The 27,243-nt window shown below is 45.6% G+C and overlaps 1 protein-coding gene across 3 annotated transcripts in view; it reads left to right on the forward strand.

The window, feature by feature from the left end:
• The window catches only part of CUL3 (cullin 3), a 148,300-nt gene that overhangs the window by 37,241 nt on the left and 83,816 nt on the right, over nucleotides 1-27,243 (forward strand). For all 3 annotated transcript variants that reach the window (XM_073581099.1, XM_073581100.1, XM_073581101.1), the window contains exon 2: nucleotides 8,010-8,207. In XM_073581099.1, the coding sequence (XP_073437200.1) occupies nucleotides 8,010-8,207 (198 nt within the window). The remainder of the gene's footprint in view (nucleotides 1-8,009; nucleotides 8,208-27,243) is intronic.

The following is a 27,243-nucleotide window of genomic DNA, read 5'->3' on the forward strand; positions in this document are numbered from 1 at the left end:
CAAACGAGATTACCGTAAGAACTAAGGCTATGTTCCCACAGTAGCGTTTTAAACCTGACACAAAACCGGACTCCTTCCCAGAAAACGCGGACTAAGCCGCAAAATTAATGAACATGCTGCGTTTTTAGCCGCTAAGCGTTTCCTTAGCGGTTAAAAAAACGCATCCATTGGCACAAAAAGGCCAAAAAACATTAAAATGATTGGGAAGCTTTTAAGTGTTTTTGAAGCGGTTTGACCCCTAAAAACGCTTCAAAAACGCTACTGTGGGCACACAGCCTAAATGTACGTCAGGAACTCATTCTCCAATATAATTTTTTTGTTTCATAAATTCTCTTTTTTAATATAATATTTTAGCTTTATATGGAATCACAAGGATTTTTTTTTTTTTTTTTGTTTTGCCAAACCGCAAGTACTGATGCACCTGTGTCATCACAGCAATGCAGTAATGTATTTAAACCCCATGGTTCCTTTCTAACACAGACCATGATTATGACTACACCGTTGGTGATCATTTATCGCCTGATCTCTGGTGGGGCTAAATGTATTTGATCTGAAAACTTTTTTTTGTAGTTGAAAGGGTTTTCGCTAATGTTATGTCAAAGATCTGTCAGTACCTAGTAATGTGATGCAAGTTTTATTTAGTTTATATAGATTGTTGTCTTCATTAGTCTGTACTGTCTACTAAATTGAGCTACTCAGACAAGTAATGCTTATGGTGAAGGGATAACGGCAGAATATATTGTTCACTATTGATCTGCCGTGTTCATGAATTATGTTCTCCTCATTCCTCTTTGCTCAGTAATATAGTTGAGATTGACCCAAATTGTTTTTTGTAATGTTTAACTGCTTCACTTTTTTTAATCTTTTAGTCATAAGTTTTCTATGGTTACCGAACTACAACATTTCATAATATTTTTTTAACTTTTATTCTCAAATACATGAAGTCTATCTAAAGGCTCAATATCTAGTGTTGACCCTTATTTTTCCAGACATCTCTTCTTCCCCTGTCCGCTGGATATCTGCTTCTTGGTTAAATCCTGATTGATGACAATCAATTCTTGTCTAATCAGGACTTTATCGCAATTTCTGTTTCTCTTTGTCCACCCACTTTGAGGATTGACCACAGGTTCTCTATTGAGATCTGGCAAGTTTCTTGACTATGGACTCAAAACGTTTTATTAGCCAAGCCTCTTAGTTACCACATTTGCCTTGTGAGATGGTGCTCCATGGTGGAAAAAGCATTAATCATCCTCAAATTAGTCCTGGATCGTTTGAGAAAAGTTAATATTGGAAGATGTTTAGATCCCATTCTCTATCCATGGAGGTGGTGTTAGGCGGCCTCAATAGTAAAAACCTGGTCACACTTGTCAAACACTGTTTGACGAGTTTAACCAACCTGTCAATCACATTCCAAGCGATGCTTCAAATCGCTTGGAAAGTGCCTGAATATCGCACGCGAAAATCGCGGCAAAAACGCGCGATTTCTGGGAAGGAGTCCGGTTTTCAGTGTCCGGATTTAAACGCAACCTGGGCCCATAGCCTTAAACTTCTACATGACTGATCTCTGGAAGCTTTTCTCTTGTCATGACACAGGACTCATGGTAGTACTCAGTTTTTTCTTTGGAGCATCATTCTTTCAGAAGTCCCAAATAGTCATCCACAACATCAGAAATAAAACTACTTTATCCTAGTCCTTTTTGGCTAAATTCTTGTACTACTAGTAATTGTCGGTCTGTTCGTGGTGTTTTCCTTGAAGACAAGTGGCTGCTTCGCTGCCCTTCTAAACACCAGGCCAGCTTCCAAAAGCCTTTACGTCACTGTGTGTACTGACATATACCTGGTGCTATTTCTGAGCAAAGCCTGTGCTGGCGTTTAACCAATCCTGTTTTCTCTTTAGGAGAAGGTCATTGAAGCTTTTGGACTTTCTTGGATGTACTGAAACCTTCACTGGAATTGAACCTCTTTTTGAAGTTTTTACTGATCCAGAAAATGGTTGAATTGGAACTAATAAAAGACGCAGTGTCCTTGCCTGTAAAGCCCTCTTGATGCAAATTGATGACAATTGCATGTATTATCTTGAGGGTAACCATGGTCAACTTAATGGGGTCTTCTAGTCTAGATGGCCTTTTTGTGCTTTTTTTTTGTGGAAAATTAAAAGGATTTTTGTTTAATTTTTTTACAATGTAGTTGCACATGTTTAAAGTTGCTTACAAATTATCGTGTTTTTCAGACTATAAGATGCATCGGACCATAAGACGCATCTAGGTTTTAGAGGAGGAAAATCAGAAAAAAAAATTGAAGCAAACTTGTCATGACACTGTTATGGAGGGGGGGAGGAATCTGCTGCTGATACTGTTATAGGGGTAATGTCCCCCAATTCTGTACTAATATCCCCCATCCTGGTATGTATGCCCTCCTTCCCAACCAGGTGTATATGGGCCGTTCCCCCTTCCCAACCAGATGTAAAAGGGGCGCCCCCCTTCCCAACCAGGTCTATATGGGCCTACCTCCCCTTTCCCATCCAGGTGTATATGGGGCCCATCACTCTGCACGCACACAAAAAAATAAACAATTCTACTTCCCTTCCCTCCTCTTCTCAGTGCGGTGTCCTGTTGTGATGCTGGCAGCTGATTACACCATGTAAGCAGTGCATGACGTCACTGCCTTGCGCCCTCACGCACAGAGGTCTGCTGCCGGAGTATTCACGGCTCCCCACGCACAGGACTATGGGAATGGAGAGCAGTGAATATTCATTTTCATTAACAGAAAAAAAGATTTCAACTTGATTCTGGTACAGGAGATAGGCACTTGTGTACTAAAAATGTGTGTGCAAGCCCGAATCAATTGACTCTAGAGATATTGTGGCCACCAATTTTGAAAAACAGTTTTGTATGGATTACACACACATTTACTTGCGATCTATCAGCTATTCCAGGACCATAGTGCTGCTTCCTCGTGCGCAGAAAATTTCTGCAGAGCTGCTCTTTTCTCGGTCTTGAATGGAGTCAGACTACCACCGCTCTGAGCATCTTAAATGATCCTCGTCCCAAGTTGGCGTCTACAGTGGCATGTAAAAGTTTGTGCACCCCTGGTCAAAGTTACGGTTATTGTGAACAGCTAAGCAAGTTCACGATTTAATGATCTCTGAAAGGCCTAAAGTTAACGATTACATATTTCCTTTTTATTTTAGGCAAAAAGTCATTTTTTCAATTTTAATAATTTCAAAAAAAGAAAATGGTCGTTTGGGCACCTGTGGAGATTTGTGTGCTGAGATAACTTTGACCAAGGTTTCAAGCCTTAATTAGCCTGTTAGGATCATGGATTGTTCACTATCATCGTCAGGGTGATGCAAACTTCCCAGCTTTATAAAAACAGACTTCTCTAACCTTGTGCCAAAAAACAGCAGGCATGGATTCTTAGCAGCTGCCTAGAACTCTAAAAATGGTGGAGGTTCATAAAACAATACAAGGCTATAAGATAGCAAAGCATTTTCAAGTTGCCGTTTCCTCTGTTTGAAATGACAATGTAGCTAAGAAATGGCAGTTAATAGGAACAGTGGAGTCAAGATAAGGTCTGGAAGACCACGCAAAATTTCAGTGAGAGCTACTCATAGAATTGCTTAAGAGGCCAATTAGAACCATCGCTTGACTGCAAAAGACCTTCAGAAAGAATTAGTAGACGCTGGAGTTGTGGTGCATTGTAGTACTGTTCAGAGACACCTGCACAAATATTGCCTTCATAGAAAATTCATCAGAAGAAAACCTTTCCTGTGTCCTCGCCAAACAATTCAGTGTCCGAAGTATGCAAATGAACATCTAAACAAGCCTGATGCATTTTTGGAAACAAGTCCTGTGTACCGATGAGGTTAAAATAGAACTCCTTGGCCACAATGGTATGAATGGAAAGAAAGGGGCACAGAATTTCAGGAAAAAAAAATCTCGCATTAATCATGCTTTGGCGTTGTGTTGCAGCCAATGGTATGGGCAACATTTCACAGGTAAAATGGATTCAATGAAATTTCAACTAATAAAAAAAGCTGAAGTTGAATAGAGGATGGCTTCTACAAATGGATAATGATCTTAAACACATCAAAATCCGCAATAGACTACCTCAAAAAGCGCAAGCTGAAGGTTTTGCAATGGCCCTCACAGTCCCCAGATCATTGAAAATCTGTGGCTAGATCTCAACAGAGCAGTGATTGCAAGATGACCCAGGAATCTCTCAGAACTGGAAGAATGGATGAAAATCCCTCAAACAAGAATTGAGACTCTTGGCTGGCTACAAAAAAATATTTACAAGCTGTGATACTTGCAAAAGGGGGTGCTAGTAGTAGGTACTAACCATGCAGGGTGCCCAAACTATTATATAGTAAAAAATTAATATATAATCTTTTTTTTTTTTTTTGCCTAAAATGTAAAGGACACATGTGTCTTTTAACTTTAGCCCATTTAGAGATTATTTCGTCTGCCACCTGCTTAACTGTTCAGAATAGCAGTAATTTCGACCAGGGGTGCCCAAACGTCTACGTGCCACTGTACATATCCGCTTGCTTTCCAATAGTCATTCCCATCATGTCTATTTAAGAATTGTCATAAATCGAAAGATTATTGCCAAAAATGTAGCTTTGTTCGCAATCTTTGCACCCAATTGAAGATGTTTTGGAGCAAAAGTCCAGATGAGTGAATTGAGTGATTTAGTTATTTTATGTTTCTGTTCCAGCAAATCATCCCCTAACAGCTCTTAATAAATTGGCTTGGCAGTAAGGTGGTTTATCGTGATGGAGGGTTGCGAGTGTACCTTCATCTTTAGGCCACTTGCACCAGCTCTTTACCCAGTGGGCAGTTGTCATGTTGAGGTTTATCATTGGCAGAACTTTTATGATAGTACGTGGCCCATATTTCTTTTCATCGCTGGAATCTGAGTGTCTGCGAACAGCTAAGCAATAAGACTTAGTGAATGTGCCAATATCTGTTAACTTTCAAGCACTTTTGCCACCGAAACCTTGTCGTTTTTTCTTTATTTTCATGTTGCGAAATCTCATGCCCATTTTTTTTCCCTACGTGGCTGACATTCGTTTTTCACAACAGTAGCTTTATCTTCATAAGGATTCACACTTAATTACTTTAAACGTATTGCTGTCCCCGTCTCAGATTCCTGCAATCTCAAAAACATTTCAGTGATGGCGTCTTTCTGCATTTGACCTGCACTGCCATTGTAAATTATGGAGCACATTTTTTTGTTTCAAGCCATTCATTGTATTCCTCAATATTTTTGTTCCTCGCATCACACGCTTGACACAACCTAGTTTTTACCGAAAAATCAACAACTTTTTTGAATATTTTCCAAATGGAGTAGTCACCCCAAATAAAGATGACTTTTTTTTTTTTATGTTCCATCGCCAGAAACTGTGAAATATGTTGCAACATCACCAGCTCTAAATTGCCACTATAAAAACTAAAGTGCAAAATTTGTCAAAACCGGGCTTTGAAGTTGATAAGCCAGACCTCCCGACTCCTCAATTTCAATGACACCGGCTCTGACTCCAACTTCACGGCCCTGGCGAAAACTAAGATTTTTGTCTCCCAACATTTGGCCACGACTGTTGATGAATGTTATAACCTGCCCCAGAAGACAGTTCTCTTGGCAATAAGGGTAGTAAAATACTAAATTTACAGAGATGACACTGCTAATTTTTGTGCTGTTCTATTTCTGCTGTCTCCGTGAAACCCCTCTTCTCTTGTGGTTCCTGGTATATTATACTACCCCGCTTCCATTATTGGCATCAAAGTGCCTTATTTACATGTGAAGAATGTATTCGCCCTCAAGGGCCCGCAGCAAATTGAGACATGAATCTGATTAAGTCATTCCAGCAGCAGCTACAGAGCAGGAAAAGTGGAGTCTGTCAGCCATCCCCAGTGCAGCGTATGTACTATGCGCTCAGTAATCCAGTATGCCATGCTCCTGGTGGTATTGTCCAGACCGACCCCGCCAATACAGACTGCACCTCATTAGAGGTTAGCCTGCCAATGACTTGTGTAAACCACAAACCTGTTCATGGAATACAGGAAAACTATTGACTCCTGGGAAATATGTAGATTTTTTATATTTATGGTGGTGCTGTAAGGCCACAACCCTCCCGAGTGTGCTCCTTTCCTCGTGTTTTCTTCGTCCCTTGCTCCGATGGCTTGGGTGTTTCAGGCTGGCTGATCAGTGCAGATAGTGCAGCTTTCTGCCCGCTTAGATTTGTACAGTGTGTCTCAGACACGTTTCTGTCTGAGATGCCGAGCCATCTGTTCTGATGAGGTTTACAAATTGCAGATTGCTGAAAGGAGGGAAGTGAACACTCAGCTGGCTTTCACCGGGCAGAAATGAACGCCACCGTGCCCACACATCCGCTACTTCACACTCGGTCATTTAGAAGCTTGTCATTTTTCCCTTTATTAAATGTCCTAATGTCCGTGTCATGTTGTGTAAGAATGAGCCTTCAGGCGCTCTTCCTACCATATCATATAGTAGTGTGTAGGTTACAACAATAATTTTTTTTTTTCCTTCACTTTACTGTTACTGTAATTGTTCTGAATGCAAGTCTGGACTGAAAAGATCTGCAGCTTGTTATATGGGAACATAGCTTTTCACATGTTTTATATATTGCTTAGTGCTTTGATGAGAAAACCCTTTCCTTTTGCTTTTATATGGCCTTTATTGGCAAAGTTATCTGTGTCCTCTCGAGGTCAAAGTCCTGTCCACTATATGGCCATGAAAATGGGTTTGTCAACAGGTTTCACCAAGTAAACTGCGTGCATTATTAATCACTTCAGATAGTTGTTCACTCTGCGGTCTGGAGTACAGGCTGCGAGCTGTCGGTCGCTCCGTGTTTTGGCAAAATGATTGTGAGCAATCGGGACCCTCCATGGTTTTGTGCGCAGGCTGTATGCAATTTGATACACCATGGTTTGGTAGTATTAGTATTGCGTGCATACACCAAGGGCACATCATGATTGGTTAACAGAGGTGTTCTGTCATGATTAGTATACTGTGCGCATGCAGCGGTGTTCTGTCAGGATTAATGTACTGTGTGTGAATGCAGCGGTGTTCTGTCATTAGTATACTGTCTGTGGCTGAAGCGGTGTTCTGGCAGGATTAGTATACTGTGAGCCTGCAGTGGTGTTCTGTCAGGATTAATATACTGTGCGCATGCAGCGGTGTTCTGTCAGGTTTAGTATGCTGTGCGCATGCAGCTGTGTTCTGTCAGGATTAGTATACTGTGCGCATGCAGCTGTGTTCTGTCAGGATTAGTGTACTGTGCGCATGCAGCTGTGTTCTCTCAGGATTAGTATACTGTGCGCATGCAGCGGTGTTCTGTCAGGATTAGTGTACTGTGCGCATGCAGCTGTGTTCTCTCAGGATTAGTATACTGTGCGCATGCAGCGGTGTTCTGTCAGGATTAGTATACTGTGCGCATGCAGCTGTGTTCTGTCAGGATTAGTGTACTGTGCGCATGCAGCTGTGTTCTCTCAGGATTAGTATACTGTGCGCATGCAGCTGTGTTCTGTCAGGATTAGTATACTGTGCGCATGCAGCTGTGTTCTGTCAGGATTAGTATACTGTGCGCATGCAGTGGTCTGTCAGGATTAATATACTGTGCGCATGCAGCGGTGTTCTGTCAGGATTAGTATACTGTGCGCATGCAGTGGTGTTCTGTCAAGATTAATATACTGTGCGCATGCAGCTGTGTTCTGTCAGGATTAGTATACTGTGCGCATGCAGCGGTGTTCTGTCAGGATTAGTATACTGTGCGCATGCAGTGGTGTTCTGTCAAGATTAATATACTGTGCGCATGCAGTTGTGTTCTGTCAGGATTAGTATACTGTGCGCATTCAGATTCTACAGAAGTCAGAATAAATATTAATCTCGCTACTTTCTCTGAGCTCCCAGGAGCTTGTTATGAATTGAGGCGTTTTCTTTGTTGTACATCATCATTAATGTTCATTCTGTTTATTGTGTTCCAGATGACTATGGATGAGAAGTATGTGAATAGCATCTGGGATCTACTAAAGAATGCAATTCAGGAAATTCAGCGCAAGAACAACAGTGGATTAAGTTTTGAAGAACTGTATAGAAATGCATATACCATGGTCCTCCATAAACATGGAGAGAAGCTATACACCGGCCTTAGGGAAGTAGTGACGGAGCATCTCATAAATAAGGTAACTATGGGTCCTGACGCAGATCTCTGCGAACCACGCGGATTTCAACTTGTTACACACACAGGAATGTGCCTTGTTAATAATGTGCTTTATAGTTGAGCCGTAATCAGACTAACGGATTTGCTTCCACAGCAATAAGTGCAAATTCCTCAAGGTATTTTGGAGTAAATTGGGTAAGAGACCTGGATTTGGCAATATATTTTTCCTCAGTACATTTTTCTATGGTCCAATAGTGAAGTGCCGAATGAAAGCATCACCATGACCAGCCTTTTTTAAAGCTAGATCACCATGATCTCACTATAGTTGGGTTCTATCCCTCCCCTACCACTATCTAAAGTACGAAACATGGGATGCTGTAAGGAGACACTTCAAAAATTCTTGGTGATGTCAAATGATACTGATAATAATAATAAACATTAATAACAGTAGTCCTGTTTCACTTTCCCCATGTGCTGACTTCTCCTGTCTGTGCTCTCTTCTTTGACCTGTCTACCCCATGTGCTATCCTCCCGCTTGTCTGCTGTCTCTCTCCTTCCTGTGCTATTTTCCCCTCATGTGCTGTCCTGTTTGAGCTTTCTCCCCCGTGCTCTTTTTCAACCGTGTGCTTTCTCTCTCCCCCATCTGCTGCCTTCTCCTGTCATGTCATCTCTTGTTTGACCTGTGTACCCCATGTACTCTCCCCCTTGTCTGCTCTCACTCTCCTCCACTGTGCTGTCTTCTTCCCTCAGGTGTTGTCTCAATTGAGCGGTCTCCCCCCTTTGTGCAGACAGCGGTGGTCACATTTAAAACTGCTCATGCGCACCCCCTGTACAAAGATGGCAGCGGTCAGTGAATCATCTGGCTGATCCTGGCGGCAGCGTGTTCGCAATGGTGTTCCGCTGGTGGTACCGCGCAAGAGGCTGCATACGGCGTATACAATGTGTGTGTGTGGTGCGAACGGCATATACATTATGTGTGTGTGTAGTGCGACAGTGTTCCGCTGGTGGTACCGCGCAAGAGGCTGGTTCCATATTGAGACACCCATCACTTGGGTGTCCCAATATGGCGGTCGGTGAACTTCTGCCGCTTGGAATTCTGGGATCCGGACACATCTGGACAGAAAAGGATGTTGAAGACATTACAAGGTAAGTATATATTAAGATAAATTAATTTATATACATGGTTAGGTCCATCCTTTTTGATGCTTTGCCGCCTTTAATGCAGCGGACTTCAGTTGTTGCTTCTTTTTGGGTTTTTCTGCCTTAGGTTTTGTAGAAAGCATGTGAAATTCAGCTCAATGGAGCTGAGATCTGGTGATTGACTTGGCCTGTGCAGAATATTGCACTTCTTTGCCTCAATCTCCTGAGTTGTGTTCACAGTGTGTTTTGGGTCATTGTCCATCTGTACTATGGGGTGCCGTCCAATGAACCTTGCTGCATTTAGTTGAATCTGAGCAGACAGTATCCTCCTGTAAACTTCAGAATTCATCCGGCTACTCCTGTCTTCCGTCACATCAATAAACATTCTCCATACTTTCTTCTTCCTGTTGCATTCTGGTACAGGTTGATCTTGGTTTCATCTGTCCAAAGAATGCTTTTTCTATAGAACTGGGCTGGCTTCTTTACATGCTTTTGGCAAAGTCTAATCTGGCCTTTCAATTTTTAAGGCCAATTAATGGTTTGCACCTTGTGGTGAACCCTCTATTTGTTTTTATTAAGTCTTCTCCTTATGGCAGACTTAAGGTGCTTTCTCATTGCGTTCAGGCACCCTTTCAGTGGACTCCTCGGGGTTTACCTCTGAACCCCCCCCCCCCGCCGCAAAAAGGAATTCCAGGTGTATGCGCAGATGGGGCATAGACTAAATGGTGCTGACAGTGAATGTGTGCTCAGACGCGCATCATCTTCTGGTGTGTACCCCTACTGGAGGCGGACACCCAGATGCAGTCTACTACATCTGGGTGTGCATCTCCAGTAGGCGTACTTGCCCGATAATGACCTTACGCTGTTGGCTTCATTAACGTCTATATCCCCGTCGGCGCATACCCTCAAATCCCTTTTTATGGGGCCACTGAACAGTTGTCTGAATGCAATGTGAAAACCCGTAGATACTAAAACGCCTACTTCTTGGAAAGTGTTCTTAGGAGGATGATGTGAAAAGGTTTTTCTTCGCCATAAATGTTATATTTAATTCAGGCCAGGTAAATGGCAGGGCCAATGTAGCAGCTCTTTATTTCTCTGAATGCAATGGAGAGTTTCCTTTGCTGTGTTAGGGTATGTGCACACATAGTTTTTTGTCTCTGCGGATTTTGTAGAGAAAACCGCAGGTAAATCCGCAGGACAAAGACCTGCGGTTTATCTGCGGTTTTACACCTCATAATGGATGAGGTGTAAAACTGTAGCGTTTCTGCACCAAACAACTGACATGCTGCGTTTTGAAAACTGCGCAGAAAAAAAGCAGCATATGCACAGCTTTTTTTTTTATTTCCATAGGAAATAAAGGTACTGTAAAACGCAGCAGAATCTGCTGCATTTCTGCAGAGCCAAAAATGCTGCGGAAACGCAGCAGAAACCGCAAAGTGTGCACATACCCTTAATGATTGTTTTGCTGAAATGTCCATCCTTGTTTCATCTTCATCATCCTGTTAATGGCAGCAGATTTTTTTTTTTTTTTTTTTTTTTGACTGTCTCTGTACGTTTGTCCTTTCATCCTTCAATTGCATAAAGTTTTCTGAAAAACAGCCCCCACACCATGATATTGCCATGATGTGTTTTTTGGGGTGCTATAAAGTACCTTTTGCCCTCCAAACATGGTTTGTATTATGGCATCCAAAGAGTTCAACTTTGGTCTCATCTTACCAGACTACATTCTCCCAGTATTTCACAGGCTTGTCTAAATGTTGAGCAAACTGTAAACGCGCTTGAACATGCTTTTTCTTCAGCAATGGAGTTTTGCATTTGATGCAGGGGAAGCCCCTTTTAATGATGGCAAAAACATTTTTTTTTTTTTTCCCAACAAATGCAAATCCGTTCATTCAGTCAAGGCAGCAAAGTCTTAGAAAAATGCTTGTGGGGAATGCAAATTGTCAATACTTTTCCACAATCCATAAAATATTGTCGTACGGAGGTAATAGCTTGAAAATCCCTTTAAAGATACCATAGGTGATGGCTTGTCACTGGGATTGGACGTCCTGAGATAATGGTCGGACGAAGAGGCTTCCGAAAGCTCGTCCTTCGCTCACGTTCCTGCTCAGCTATGCTTTCCTCAGGGGGTGTTCTTTGCGCAATGATGTAAAAACCACTTGCAGAGAAAATGCTGAAGGGAATGCACAATTGGTGGAGAAAGGTTGAACTTGAGAAGCCTAGATTCTTTTTTTTTTTTCTATCTATGTAACTATGACTTGGTTTTCTACATCAGCAGGTGTCTTCTCTCTATCATAATGCAGGGCTTCAGCTTGTCAAAGTTGGCTTAGAAGTCTAGAAATGTAAAAGCCAAAGGAAATTTTGGGTTAAGTTAGACATGAAGCAAATTTAATAACCTCAACCAAAAATATGAGCTGGTATACGTGCAAAGTATAAGAGCACGTTCACACTGTAGCTATCTCTGAAAGAATCCCGGAGGGAATAAACAAAATGAGCATATCCCGTATCTTGTGGACTAGAAAATGCATTGGACCATAAGACGCACCCCAAATTTTGAAGTGGAGTGAGGTCACAGCAGGAGGCAGGGTCGCAGCTGCAAAAAGCTGACTGCTGCAGGAGAAGGGTGATGCTGCAGGTCCTGGACAAGGCGGAGGGAGTGTCCCTGCTATGTGAGGCAGGAGTGTGGTGATGCTGCAGGCCCTGGACAGGGCGGAGGGGGTGTCCCTGCTATGTGAGGCAGGAGAAGGGTGGTGCTGCAGGCTCTGGACAAGGCGGAGAGACTATCCCTGCTATGTGAAGCAGGAGTGGGGTGATGCAGGCCCTGGACAGGGCGGAGAGGCTATCTCTGCTATGCATGGCATGACTTGGGGTGATGCTGCAGGCCCTGGACAGGGCGGAGAGGCTATCTCTGCTATGCAAGGCATGATTGGGGGTGATGCTGCAGGCCCTGGACAGGGCGGAGGGGGTGTCCCTGCTATGTGAGGCATGAGTGGGCTGATGCTGCAGGCCCTGGACAGGGCGGAGGGGGTGTCCCTGCTATGCAAGGCAGGAGTAGGGTGGTGCTGCAGGCCCTGGACAAGGCGGAGGGGGTGTCCCTGCTATGTGAAGCAGGAGTAGGGTGATGCTGCAGTCCCTGGACAGGGCAGAGGGGGGTGTCCCTGCTATGTGAGGCAGGAGTGGAGTGGGGTGATGCTGCAGGCCCTGGACAGGATGGAGGAGGTGTCCCTGCTATGTGAGGCAGGAGTGGGGTGATGCTGCAGGCCCTGGACAGGGCGGAGGGGGTGTCCCTGCTATGTAAGGCAGGAGTGGGGTGATGCTGCTGGCCCAGGACAGAGTGGAGGGGGTGTCCCTGCTATGTGAGGCAGAAGTGGGGTGATGCTGCAGGCCCTGGACAGGGAAGAGGTGTTGTCCCTGCTATGTAAGGCAGGAGCGGGGTGATGCTGCAGGCCCTGGACAGGGCGGAGGGGGTAACCCTGCTATGTGAGACAGGAGTGGGGTGATGCTGCAGGCCCAGGACAAGGCGGAGGGGGTGTCCCTGCTATGTGAGGCAGAAGTGGGGTGATGCTGCAGGCCCTGGACAGGGCAGAGGTGGTGTCCCTGCTATGTAAGGCAGGAGTGGGGTGATGCTGCAGGCCCAGGACAGGGCGGAGGGGGTAACCCTGCTATGTGAGGCAGAAATGGGGTGATGCTGCAGGCCCTGGATACGGCGGAGGGGGTGTCCCTGCTATGTAAGGCAGGAGTGGGGTGATGCTGCTGGCCCAGGACAGAGCGGAGTGGGTGTCCCTGCTATGTGAGGCAGAAGTGGGGTGATGCTGCAGGCCCTGGACAGAGCAGAGGTGGTGTCCCTGCTATGTAAGGCAGGAGTGGGGTGATGTTGCAGGCCCAGGACAGGGCGGAGGGGGTAACCCTGCTATGTGAGGCAGGAGTGGGGTGATGCTGCTGGCCCTGGACAGGCGGAGGGGGTGTCCCTGCTATGTAAGGCAGGAGTGGGGTGATGCTGCTGGCCCAGGACAGAGCGGAGGGGGTGTCCCTGTGTGAGGCAAGAGCCATAGATTTAGCTCAAAGCCCACTGCGGGTAAGAGATCAATAACTTATCGAGCCGAGGTCTACATCTGCACATGCGCTGCCTCCGGCGGCCATTGTCCTGAAGGCTACCGTTGGGATGGCAATGTGCAGAGTGGAGACTCTGCTTCTGCCTCACATGCCCACATATTCTTGAAGCCCACCGGCGAGACACCCCCTCTTCCCAGCCCAAAGACTGGCAACAGCAGGAGCGGGGGGATGCTGCCAGTCCCTGGACAGGGCAGAGGGGGGTGTCCCTGCTATGTGAGGCAGGAGTGGGGTGATGCTGCAGGCCCAGGACAAGGCAGAGGGGGTGTCCCTGCTATGTAAGGCAGGAGTGGGGTGATGCTGCAGGCCCTGGACAGGGCGGAGGGGGGTGTCCCTGCAATGTGAGGCAGGAGTGGGGTGATGCTGCAGGCCCTGGACAGGGCGGAGGGGGTGTCCCTGCTATGCGAGGCAGGAGTTGGGTGGTGCTGCAGGCCCTGGACAAGGCGGAGGGGGTGTCCCTGCTATGTGAAGCAGGAGTAGGGTGATGCTGCAGGCCCTGGACAGGGCAGAGGGGGGTGTCCCTGCTATGTGAGGCAGGAGTGGGGTGATGCTGCAGGCCCTGGACAGAGCGGAGGGGGGTGTCCCTGCTATGTAAGGCAGGAGTGGGGTGATGCTGCTGGCCCAGGACAGGGCGGAGGGGGTAACCCTGCCATGTGAGGCAGGAGTGGGGTGATGCTGCAGGCCCAGGACAAGGCGGAGGGGGTGTCCCTGCTATGTAAGGCAGGAGTGGGGTGATGCTGCTGGCCCAGGACAGGGCGGAGGGGGTAACCCTGCCATGTGAGGCAGGAGTGGGGTGATGCTGCAGGCCCAGGACAAGGCGGAGGGGGTGTCCCTGCTATGTGAGGCAGAAGTGGGGTGATGCTGCAGGCCCTGGACAGGGCAGAGGTGGTGTCCCTGCTATGTAAGGCAGGAGTGGGGTGATGCTGCAGGCCCAGGACAGGGCGGAGGGGGTAACCCTGCTATGTGAGGCAGAAGTGGGGTGATGCTGCTGGCCCTGGACAAGGCGGAGGGGGTGACCCTGCTATGTAAGGCAGGAGTGGGGTGATGCTGCTGGCCCAGGACAAAGCGGAGGGGGTGTCCCTGTGTGAGGCAAGAGCCATAGATTTAGCTCAAAGCCCACTGCGGGTAAGAGATCAATGGCTTATCGAGCCGAGGTCTACATCTGCACATGCGCTGCCTCCGGCGGCCATTGTCCTGAAGGCTACCGTTGGGATGGCAATGTGCAGAGTGGAGACTCTGCTTCTGCCTCACATGCCCACATATTCTTGAAGCCCACCGGCGAGACACCCCCTCTTCCCAGCCCAGGGACTGGCAGCATCCCTCCGCTCCTGCTGTTGCCAGTTGGCCCTCCCTCACCCGGTAAGCTACATTTGAACTAGAAGACATCCCCATGGCCCTCCCAAATTTTGGAGGAAAAGTGCATCTTATAGTCCACAAGAACATAGTAATAGTACATGTAAATAACATAGGGAACTTAGTTAAAGCTATTAAAAAAAAAACAAAAAAAAACATAAAAGCCATCCCAGCACAAGGTGTACCCATCAGGACTCTCGTATCCGGTCTTATATTAAAACCTTACCGTGTGTCATGATGTCAATTTGAATAAGGGCAGAGAACATTTACAATTATGATATAGCAGGAGTTGGCAACCTGCGGCATGCCAGATATTGTGAAACTATGCCATCATTTTTACGGGTGGAAGAAAGACTATTCTGGCAGCTAAATAGGAAAGGGGTCAAGCTGGAATTCCCTAACACAAGTGGTAGGCATGGCAGACACTGTAAGGCTATGTGCCCACGTTGCAGCATTTCCACAACAGAATTCTCATGCGTTTTCCCGCAAAACAAAAGCGTTTTGTAAGCGTTTTTAGCTTGCAGAATGCTAGCGCTTTTCCAAGCGATTTGAGGCATCGCTTGGAAAAGTGACAGGTTGGTCACACTGGTCAAGCATAGTGCTTGACCAGTGTGACCAACATTTTACTATTGATGCTGCCTATGCAGCATCAATAGTAAAGGAATGTTAAAAATAAACAGGGATATACTTACCCTCTGTCGGCCCCCGGAGTCCTCCCGGTCCTCAGCGGCGCTGCCAGCAAGTTCCATTTCCAGGGATGCCTTGCGACAATGACCTCTGATGACGTAGCGTCATCAGAGGTCATTCGCGCAATGCATCCCTGGGAACGGAAGTTGCTGGTAGCGCTGCTGAGGACCGGGAGGTCTCCGGGGGCCGGCAGAGGGGTAAGTATGTCCCTATTTATTTTAATTCTATTTTTTACAGGAATATGGTACCCAGGACATGGAGGCGAGTCTCCTCTCCTCCAGACCCTAGGTACCATCCGGACATGAAGCGCTCGCTTTACGCATTTTGGGCATAGCCACATGCGTAAAGTGAGCGTTTCAATGCAATCCTATGGCGGTGGAATCGCCGCGATTCCGCAAAATTAATGGACATGCTGCAGATTTTTCCGCTGTGCGATTTCGCAGTGGAGAAATCCTCACCATTGGCACAGCAACTGCGGAATCCCATAGGATTGCATGGAATGCGTTTTGTTAGCCTTTTTTTTTAAGCGTTTCCTCAGCGGTGGAAACGCATAAAAAAAATGTAACATGGGCACACAGCCTAACAGCTTTTAAAAAAGGGCTGGATGATTTCCTCAGTACATATAACGTTGTGGATTTATAGTACATTTAGTGAAAAAATGTATAATTTGTGTAGAAAGGTTTAATTTGATGGACCTAGGTCTTTTTTCACCCTATGTACCTAACCATATATCTGTGAGCTTGCCTGTGGTTTTTCCTAAAGAAGTTATATACTTCAAAACGCGTTAAAAGAAACCACCCCCTTACTGTACCATACTGGAGTATACATCTCCATTCTGTCAGCAGCGCGGGATATTGTTGACCAATTCCCTCTACAATCTGATGTCTGATGGTCACTTGATGACCCGTGGATCAGCTGCGGCTGATTTTCTATATTATATGCGTCTTTAACAGGTTAAACTGGGGAGTTTAATCTGAGTGCTAAAATGACTGTATTTCTCGGATAAGACCCTATTTGTGCTGATCTCTCCAACAGTTTCTTGATTAAAGTTAAGAAATAACTTTTTCAATATAGAAAATGTTTCTTCTAACTTTTCCCATTAAAAAAATCTAATATATAAAGCTCAAGTGTGTGTGTGTGTATATATGTGTCCGGGATTGGCATCCGCACCGTCGCAGCTACAGCCACAAAATTTGGCACAGTCACGCGCCTGGACCCCAAGAGTGTCCTAAGCTATGTTGTGAGGCGAAATTTTAACCCCGCGCATTCCAATTCACCAAACAATCTTGCCCCTATCTACATAATGAGGAAAGTGTCTCAAGCCCCGCCCCTCATTATGATGTCAAAATGGTTGCCATGGCGACGCTTTTGTCATAGGTTGCAAGCCCCGCCGCTCATTTTGATGTCATAATGGTTGACTATGGGATGGAGGATATGTATGACGGGTATATGGGCACAGGACTATGGGATGGCAGATATGTATGATGGGTATATGGGCACGGGACTATGGGATGGAGGATATGTATGATGGGTATATGGGCATGGGACTATGGGATGGAGGATGTGTAATGGGTATATGGACACTCGACTATGGGGTGGAGAATATGTATGATGGGTATATGGGCATGGGACTGTGGGATGGAGAATATGTATAATGGGTATATGGGCACGGGACTATGGGATGGAGGATATGTATGATGGGTATATGGGCACGGGCCTATGGGATGGTGGATATGTATGATGGGTATATGGGCACAGGACTATGGGATGGAGGATAATTATAATTTGTTATAACTAACCACAGTTAGTTGCTATGCCCGGGCAGCGCCGGGCTCTTCAGCTAATAAAAATAAAATTCAACATTGGATATCGCCATACCCGTAAAAGTCCGCTCTATCAATATATAACATTATTTGAACCATATGTTAAATGCCAAAAAGAAAGGTCAAAACACAAAATCTTTCATTCTGTTACTGCACTCCCCACAGAAAAGACAATAGTGTTCAAAATATTTTATGCCAAATGGTATCAAAATAAAAACTTAAACATAAACAAGCTTTCATGCTGCTCCATTGACTGAAAATGGAAAACTAAAGTCTATTTTTTATTTTTTTTTTTTTAGAAAATTGTAACCCATACCACTTTTTTTTACTACAGTATGTTTAATTTTTTTGACCACTAACATTAAGTTCTTTCCCCTAGTCTCCTTCCTATCTTCCCCTGCCCAAAAGTTTTGCAACACTGTAATCATACCTATCTGAAGATTCCTATTTTACCACAAAGTGAAGCCTGTAAAAACGCCACCCTCAATGGCCGGTTGCATTTTTTTCTTCGTTTTACCACACACGAATCTTTTTCTGTGCACTACATGGTAAATTGAATGGTGTCTTACAAAACTTCAGCTCTTGCCATAAAAGCAGGTCCTCGTGTGGCTGTGTTGATGGGCAAATAAAAAAAAAATTGACTTTTGTAAGAAGGAAAAATGCATAAAAACCTGCATTTTCACCAGTTTTATCACTCTAATCTTGCCACATCATGCAATAGTGGCTGCTCGGCTAAGTGAAATGTAGTTTTACTTTTTTAATTCCTCATCTCCGTTGTTGAGATATTGGCTTGTAAAGTTTCGGTATCTGTTTTTGCCGGATACGGTGCAGGAGAGGGAGAGAGAGTCTTCGGGCATGCGCTCTGCAGAAAAGCGGTCCGGCGCTGTTAAACGTTGCAGGGAACGTTTTTTGCAGACGACGGACAGGCATTTATTGCCGTTTCCGGCAAAAGCCAGACACGCTGCATGGCCATCAGGCGCAATGCGACGATAATGCAAGTCTGGGAAAAAGCCGGATCCGGTGGCAGCAGGCGCCGGATCCGGTTTTTACATTTTTCGCTGCATCGTGCCTGATGCTTCAAAACGGAAATGTGAAAGTAGCCTTATAATTTTGGATACGCCCAACTGGATGCTGCCTGTTTTTTTTGTTTTTTCCCATGTTGAGGCCAGTTTAACATTTTCAAACTGTTGAAAGGTTCTCTTTAATCTCTTCACAACCTTGGAATTACTGAGTACATCCAGTCAATTTGCGCACACAAGCTGTGCTCGCGCGATCGCTGTCGGGTGTCTGCTGATGCTGACATCTGGCACTCAGTGCAGAAGTGGTGCCCTCAACCTCCTAAATACTGCGATCATCATATCGCTGAACAAAAAGTGGAATAAAACACTTATGTATGTAAATAAAAATGGTATCCATGAAAGCGTCATCTTGTCCTACAAAATAACAATCTGCCATACATCTCCAGTATCTGACAAATAAGTTATAGCTCTCAGAATAAAGTGATGAAAAAATATTTTTTCTATAAGTTTTTGTGTAAGTGCCAAAACTTGAAAAAAACTACCTAAATGTGCTATCGCTGTAATTGTACTGACCCGAAGACTAAAGCTGCCTTATCAATTTTATCACAGGCGGAACAAAATATAAAATAAAAATTCCTGAATTACTGCGTTTTGTTCTGCCTACCAAAAATCAGAATAGAAAGCTGTCAAAACATGTCATGTGCCCTAAAATGGTACCAATAAAAATGTCAACTTAGCCTGCAAAAAACAAGCCCTCACATGACTGTCGGCAAAAATATTGAAAAATTACAGCTCTCAAAATGTTTTTTGCAACACCAAAGCATCTTTTAGTGTGTGACAGCAGCCAAACATAAAAAAAAAATATAAATCTGATATCGCTGTAATCGCACTGACCCGACAAAGTCATCTAATCACTTATACTGCATCAGGAACGGTGTAAAAAAATGAAGTCTATTCTTAATTTCCTGTGTTTTTTTTTTTTTTTTCCCCCATTCTGCCTCTCAAAGATCGCAGTAAGGCTCGGCGCCGAGTGCTTACTCCGGGGTTTCCGTGTAAGTCTCTGAAATACACGATTCCGATGGAACCCACGGCGGAAAATTGCCTATATAATGAGGCACTGTGAACGTTGTCTGGCCTGTGATCCGGTGGTGTCTGTTTTTAGGATTGCATGAAAGCGAGGTCCTTCACAGTTTTGTGCACTTGTGAAAAGGATATCCCTGAACAGAGGCCAGATGGGGTCCAGAGTAACTCAGTGCCTCATTATAGTGAATGGATCCCTTGGGGGGTTTCATCGGAATCACATCACTCTGAGATTTAGCTGGAAACCCCAAAGTAAGTGCTCAGCGTAGAGCGCAGGATAACGGTGATCCCAAACGTCATGTAAAATGTCCCCAATAAAAGCTTCAACTAAATCCACAAAAATAGCAAGTCCCTACTCAGATCTGTCACCTGTCAATGGAAGTATAGGGGGCTTTCATGTTACTGGCAGTACAAGTGCTCTGGAAAAGCGTTATGGCTCCTTGCACCCCAAAAGAAATCCAGTGATTTTGCGCTTCCAAATGCACTTCTCGCTTCTGAGCCAGAGTGCCTAAACCACATACAGGGTCCACATGTAGTACTGTACAGCCACATATGGGGTATTGCTATGTTCAGCAGAAATTGTGGGACAAATTACGGTGCAATTTTTACCCATTTCTCCTTGTGAAAATGTAAAATCTGGGACTAAAACAAAATTTGTGGTAAAAATGTAATTTTTATTTGGTCTCCCATTACAGCACCACGAGAGAGGGGATCCGCCCTTCAGGAACAGGAAACATACAGATACAAAAGGGCGGCCCGTCACCCACGCATCAGTTGGTTTCCTATTCCCGAGGGGACGGAATCCTACAGATGAAATCCGGATGATCCCAGACCGGCCGGTACAGGTAGCGGGGGGGGGTTGTCTCCTACCTCGGCCCGGTGCGGAGCTCCTGGAGACGCCACGGTGGTCCTGGCTGGGCTGCACGGCAGTGGCATTCACAGCAGGGAGCTGGGTCCGGAGGATATCCGCCTCCGGGGGAAGAAAAGCCGCCGCCGGTGAGTGTGCCCCCGGGGGTCTCCCTGCTCCTTCAAATCGGTGGCTGGAGTCGGTGGCCGGCGCAGCTGCATGGTGTCCAGGGCCGGAGAGCACTGTAGGAGAACGCCCGGGCGTCCCGCGTGACTTCTTGTGACACAGGAAGTGTGTGCGGGGCCGTGGTGACGTTGGGGGCGGGGCCTGCGGGTGCTTCCAGGTCAGCGGCGCCACTGCGCAGGCGCGATGATTTCAAGATAACGGCGCCCATCGGAACGGGCGCTCGGTTAGTGCCGGCCGTTGGCGGCGCCAGCTGGGGATGGGAGACCAGTCGGAGGGAGGGGGGGGCACGCGGCATGTCTGCTGTCCGGAGGAGGGGTATATAAGCAGGGCCCAAGGGGGGTTCCATGCTTTTGGCCACATTATGATGGAGAGCAGCGGCAGTCGCAGCAGTGACAGCAGCAACAATAATCACTGCCGCCCCTAGAGGACCTTCGGCAGGTCAAACAAAAGAAGGAATCCTGGGACAGTAAGGAGCGTGCCAAACTGAGTGACCAGTCCAGTCATAAAAGCTCCTCCAGACAGACAGGAGCATCGACTGAGAAAGATCCCCCTCATTCTCTGGTACTTAATTGCTGCACTGGTAAGTGATCTACGTGAATGTTCACTCAGTGATGGGGCCTCCCTCTGTTTTATTCTCAGGGGAAGAAGTCCACAAGTAAGACAAAACGCAGAGAATGCGCTCTCTGTACATGCCCATTACCGGACTCATTCCCAAAAAAGCTGTGCCCCCCCTGTATCCAGCAGACGGTGGCGGAAGAATCGCCCGTAATAGCTGCAAGCTTAAAAGACATAGGGCAGAGATGAGAGACCCTGAAATCCCTGTCCCAACCAGGGAGCTCAAGGGTTAGGGACCCTTTGAAGTCAGATTCCTCGGTGGAATGGAGGAAAAGTAAGGACTCCCCTCGTCCTCCTCGGAGGAAGAGGATTCCAGCCAGTTTTGTTTGCCGCTAGACCGGGTCGACAAGCTAGTAAAGGCGGTGAGGGGAACAATGGAAGTGGAGGAGCCTAAACCACAATTATCCATGCAGGATGTCATGTTCGGGGGGGCTGGATCAAAGAAAGCGAAGGGTCTTCCCTTTGAACGAAAAGGTTCAGGATCTAATTCGCAGAGAATGGAAGAAACCGGATAAGAGGGGTTCGCTACCACCAGCCATCAAACGTAGATACCCCTTCAATGATCCGGTGGTTAACACTTGAAACAAAGCCCATAAATTGGATGCGGCGATTGCCAAGGCATCAAAAAGATCCTCACTACCTTTCGAGGACATGGGGACCCTTAAAGACCCTCTAGACAAGAAGGCAGATACCTTACTTAAAGGAACCTGGGAGATGGCAGCCGGTTCCTTAACACCAGCAGTAGCCTCAACATGTACGGTCAGGTCTTTGATGATCTGGTTAGACCAATTGGAGGCTCAATTAAAACAAGGGATGCCTAGACAGACAATTTTAGGGGCCTTACCAGTAATCCAGGGGGCCGCAGCCTTTCTGGCGGATGCGTCAGCTGATGCGGTAAGGATGGCTGCCAGGGCAGCAGGGCTTTCCAATGCGGCTCGTAGAGCCCTGTGGCTAAAGTGCTGGCCGGGAGACATTCAATCCAGGTCAAAACTCTGCACTATCCCCTGTGAAGGGGAGTATTTGTTCGGAACAGTCCTGGATGATTTGCTTGAGAAAGCTGGGGACGATAAGAAAAAGTTCCCTAATCTGTGGTCCGCATCCTACCGACGTCCGTTCAATAGAAGGAAATTCGGTCAGGGGAGAAGGCGCAACCCATCATCTCATAGAGACCGTCCCAGATGGGAGGATAGGAGAGGTACGGGCTTCATGTTCAGGCGTTCTTCGAGAGAGCGAAAAAAGCCGGGCCAATGACTAGCTATTCCTGTGGGGGGTAGACTGTAAGCCTTCCTCCCAGCCTGGCTGCAGATCACCAATAGTGACTGGGTGTGGAACGTAATATCCTCTGGACTCAAGCTGGAGTTTAGTTATGTCCCTCAGGATACCTTTAAGCTAACTCCCTTACGATCTTCACCACTGGAACAAACTGCTTTAGAAGCAGAAGTCTTGAGTCTATGCCTGAAGAAAGTCCTGGTAGAGGTTCTGGAATCTGAGAGGTAGAGGCTTCTTCTCTCCCCTATTCCTGATCCAAAAACCAGATAAATCATTTAGAACCATTATTAATTTACGTTCCATTAATGAATTTTTGGTTAATCAAACCTTTAAGATGGAGTCTCAGTTCAGCAATAAAGATAGTTTAAATGGTATTTTATGGCAGTCGTGGATTTGAAAGATGTGTACTGTCATGTGCCTATCCACGCAGACTTCCAGCAGTTCCTGAGAGTGGCGGTTTCAATGGATGGTCTAATCCGTCATTTTCAGTTTAGGGCTCTTCCTTTTGGTCTCTCAGCAGCGCCCCGGGTATTTACAAAGATAGTGGCTGAAGTCATGGCTCATCTGCGGGAGGCTGATATCTTGATTGTCCCTTATTTAGACGAATTTTTGATTGTGGGGAATTCCGTGGACCATTGTCTATCCCAGACTAGAGCACCTCGGATGGATAATAAATTACGAGAAATCCCGTTTTCAGCCCCTAAGAGTCCAAAAGTTCCTAGGCTTACTGTTAAATTCAGAAACCCAGCAATGTCTTCTGCCATCAGATAAGTTAAAACACATACAACAGCAGGTACTTCGGGTGATTGACAAACCCTCCATGACCCTCAGGCAAGCCATGTCTCTGTTAAGCTCTCTAACTTCATGTATGCCAGCAGTCAGGTGGGCGCAGTTTCACGCTAGATCCCTTCAGAAGGACGTCCTAGTTAGCGACAGGGCCTTAGAGGGGTCTCTACAGGGTCAGATATCTTTAAGCCCCTTGACTCTTAAGAGATGTAAGGGCCCATTATACAAAGTGATATAGCAAACAATATTGCTGTAACGTCACTAGTTTTGTGACGCAGCAGCGATATTGCTATGTGTGATACTTTCCTCCGACCGGCTCTCCCGCTGATTATCGCGCGAGAACGTCCTGGGCCGTTTCTCGTTGGCCACTCCCTGCTGGGCTTTCTGCTGTGGCGACGAGCAACGCGTGGACACAGGCGGGAGGATGTCAGGATCGCCTCGTCTGACAGGTAAGTAGCGACCCCCCCGACCATTGCTATGTCGCTGGTGAGATCTGCCTGTTTGGCAGCTCACTTGCGACCACTTAGCGACGCACCAGTGATTCTGACGGCGTCATATCATGGTCGGGATCGCTGGTGCATCGCTAAGTGTAACGGTACCCTTAGATGGTGGCTTGATGAGAACAACTTATCCTCAGGGGTACCCTGGGTAATGCAGATAACCCGTATAATAACCACAGATGCTAGCCCCACGGGTTGAGGGGCCCATATGGGGGTCATAGTGGTCCAGGGACATTGGGACTCCAAAGCGGAGACCTCGTCTAACCAGCGGGAGCTGTTGACGATTGAGTTGGCAGTTAAAAGACTCATTATGTACCTACAGGGTCATCATGTGAGGATCCTCTCAGACAACCAAGTAGCAGTAGCCTATATCAACCACCAAGGTGGAACACGCTCCGAGGCCCTGATGCGGATAACAACGTCAATTTCAAATAGCCGAGAGAAATTTTCAATCTTTAACTGCGCTTCATATCAGAGGGAAAGACAACGTGAAGGCAGACTTTCTAAGCCGCAGGGCCCTAAGGCAAGGAGAATGGGCTTTAAACAAGGACGTTTACAACCAGATTATCCGCAGATGGGGTCAGCTGGAGGTAGACCTCTTCACCTGCAAAGTAAACAGAAAAGTAAAAAAGTTCTGCTCTCTGAACCCCAGGGAAAATCCACTGGCAGTGGACGCCTTCCTAATAAAATGGGACTTCTCTCTGGCGTATGCCTTTCCACCGTTAGCCCTCTTACCTCTGGTAGTGAGAAAGATCAGGGAAGATCGAGTGAGGATAATATTAATTGCCCATTCTGGCCCAGGATGGCCATGTTCGCATGGTTGAGGACCATGTCGGTATGCGATCCCTGGGTACTGCCGAACCTTCCGAATCTTCTCGGGGCCAGTCAACCATACATAAGTAGCAGGACTCCATTTGACGGCATGGAGTTTGAGAGGGCGCTGTTGAAAAAGAGGTTTCTCCAAAATTTAATTAATACACTTCTGAAGAGCAGGAAGCAGATTACTACTTATATCTATGCTAGAACCTGGAGGTGATTCCTGTCCACTTCTGAGTTTAATTTCAGGGATGGAATACCCACGAAACAGATTCTAGAATTCCTTCAGAGGGGTCTCAAGTTGGGTCTTTCCACAAGTACCTTGAAAGTGCAGGTTTCAGCCTTGGGGGCCCTATTTACCTGTGATATTGCCAGCAACTACTGGGTAACTAGATTCATCAGAGCTGCTAGTAGATCTAGACCCATACACAGGGATAAAGGTATACCATGAGACTTGAATTTAGTCCTTACAGCCATGACAGAGAAGCCATTTGAACCTCTGGATTCGGCCTCGTTAAAAATTATATCCCTTAAGACAGCTTTTAGCAATAACATCTGCACATAGGATAAGTGATATACAGGCACTTTCCAGGGTACCCCCTTATACAGAGTTTTTACAGGATAGAGTAATCCTAAAACCGGACCCAGCATACTTGCCCAAGGTAGCGTCACACTTTCACAGGACACAGGAGATAGTTCTCCCTTCCTTCCTCCCTAATCCTACCAACCCTAAAGAGCAGAAGCTTCATGCGTTAGATGTTAAAAGATGCCTACTAAAATATATCAGCTACTGATCCTTGGAGGAAAGAAAACGCATTATTTTTATCCTTCCAAGGTCCCAAGAAAGGGTTTAGGGTATCAAAACGCACGTTAGCAAAGTGGATTAGGGAGGCTATCTCTCTTGCTTACACAACAGGTGGCGGTCTGGCTCCACAGAATCTGAGGGCGCATTCCAGTCGTGCCATGGCGTCATCTTGGGCGGAGAGATCTGGAGTGTCAATTGACTAGATATGTAAGGCGGCCACTTGGTCATCTCCTTCCACCTTTTTTAACCACTATCGGTTAGATATGGGTGCCTCCTCGGATCTCACCTTTGGGCTAAGGGTGCTGCAGGCTGTAGTCCCTCCCTAACTTAGTTTACATCTCTGTAATTCTCCCGTGGTGCTGTCATGGGAGTCCGACTAAAGTATTAGGTTACGTACCAGTAACGGTATTTTTCGGAAGCCCATGACAGCACCCTTAGTTCCCTCCCTTGTTCACGGATAGGGGTGCACTCCTTCCTCTTAGAAGGTTGTTTCACGGATTTACTTTTTGAGTAAAGAATATAAATAAATATATATATATATATATATATATATATATATATATATATATATATATATATATATATATATATATATATATGCTGTGCCACTAACCATGGTAGCCTCTCAAGCTCTGTTATCCAACTGATGCGTGGGAGAGGTGCCGCCCATTTGTATCTGTAGGTTTACTGTTCCTGAAGCGCGGATCCCCTCTCTCGTGGTGCTGTCAAGGGCTTCCGGAAATTACCGGTACGTAGCTTAATACTTTTCTACACTGCCCAATAGTATAAAATTCTGTGATACACCCGTGATATTAATATAATCTCTGCAACCCTAGATGAATTCAAGAGGTGTACTTTGTAAAATGGGGTCATTTATGGGGGGGTTCTGCTATACTGACACCTCGGGCTCTCACAGAGGGTCATGGCACCCACAAGCCAGAACAGTAAAATCTGCACTATAATATGGCGCTCCTTCCCTTCTGAGCGTTGCACTGTGACTGAAAAGTATTTCCCAGTTACATGTAGAGAATTTGCACTGAGGAGAAATTTTTAAAACAAACAGGTTCATTTTTTTCCTTTTAGCCCTTGCAGAATTAAACTTGAAGCTAAAACAATATTTTAGTGGTAAAAATGTAATTACTAATTCTTCACCGCTCAATGGTATAACATTCTGTGAGGCACATGTGGTGTCAATATGATCACTGCACTCCTAAATGAATTAATTGGGGAGTGTAGTTTGTAAAATGGGGTCATATATAGGGGGTTTCTGCTGCTCTGGCACCTCAGGGGCTCTGCCAATGTGACATGATACTTTCAAACCATTCCAAAAAAATCTCAACTCCAATATGGCGCTTCTTCCCTACTGAGGTTTGCACTGTGCCTCAAAAGTAGTTTTTGACCACATATGGGGTATCGCAAAGGTTTCCAGGAAATTTTGCATTGAAAAAGTCAAACGGTGCTCCTTCAGTGTGCCCAAAGACCACTTTTACCCTACAGATGGGGTATGGGCATGCTCAGGAGAAATTGCACAATAAACTTTGGAGTCTATTTTCTTCTGTTTCCCTTGTGAAAATGAAGAAATTTGGGTCTAAAGTAAAATTTTTGTGAAAAGATAATTTTTCCTTGCACATTCTAAAAATTCCTATGAACACCTGAAGGGTTAATAAACGTCTTGAATGTGGTTTTAAGTACCTTGAGGGGTGGCATTTTTAGACTGGTGTCACTTTTGGGTATTTTCTTATAATATAGATTACTCGGTCACTTCAAATGTACTGTGATTCCTAGAAGAAAAAAAAAAAAAAATTTTGTAAAACTTGTTATAGCGTCTTACCAAAGTGTTTTTTTTTTTTTTTTTTTTTTTTTAAATATTGTGTGATGTAAAGTAGACATGTGGGAAATGTTAACTATTTTTTTGTGACATACCTCTCTGATTTGAGGGCATAAAAATGTAAAGTTTGAAAATAGAACATTTTCTCCAAATTTCAGGGTTTTTATTTTTCAGAAAGTCATATCGAAGAAATT

Source organism: Dendrobates tinctorius, unplaced genomic scaffold (assembly GCF_039654945.1).
Source record: "Dendrobates tinctorius isolate UK_male_01 unplaced genomic scaffold, ASM3965494v1 ptg000069l, whole genome shotgun sequence".
Taxonomy (NCBI): domain Eukaryota; kingdom Metazoa; phylum Chordata; class Amphibia; order Anura; family Dendrobatidae; genus Dendrobates; species Dendrobates tinctorius.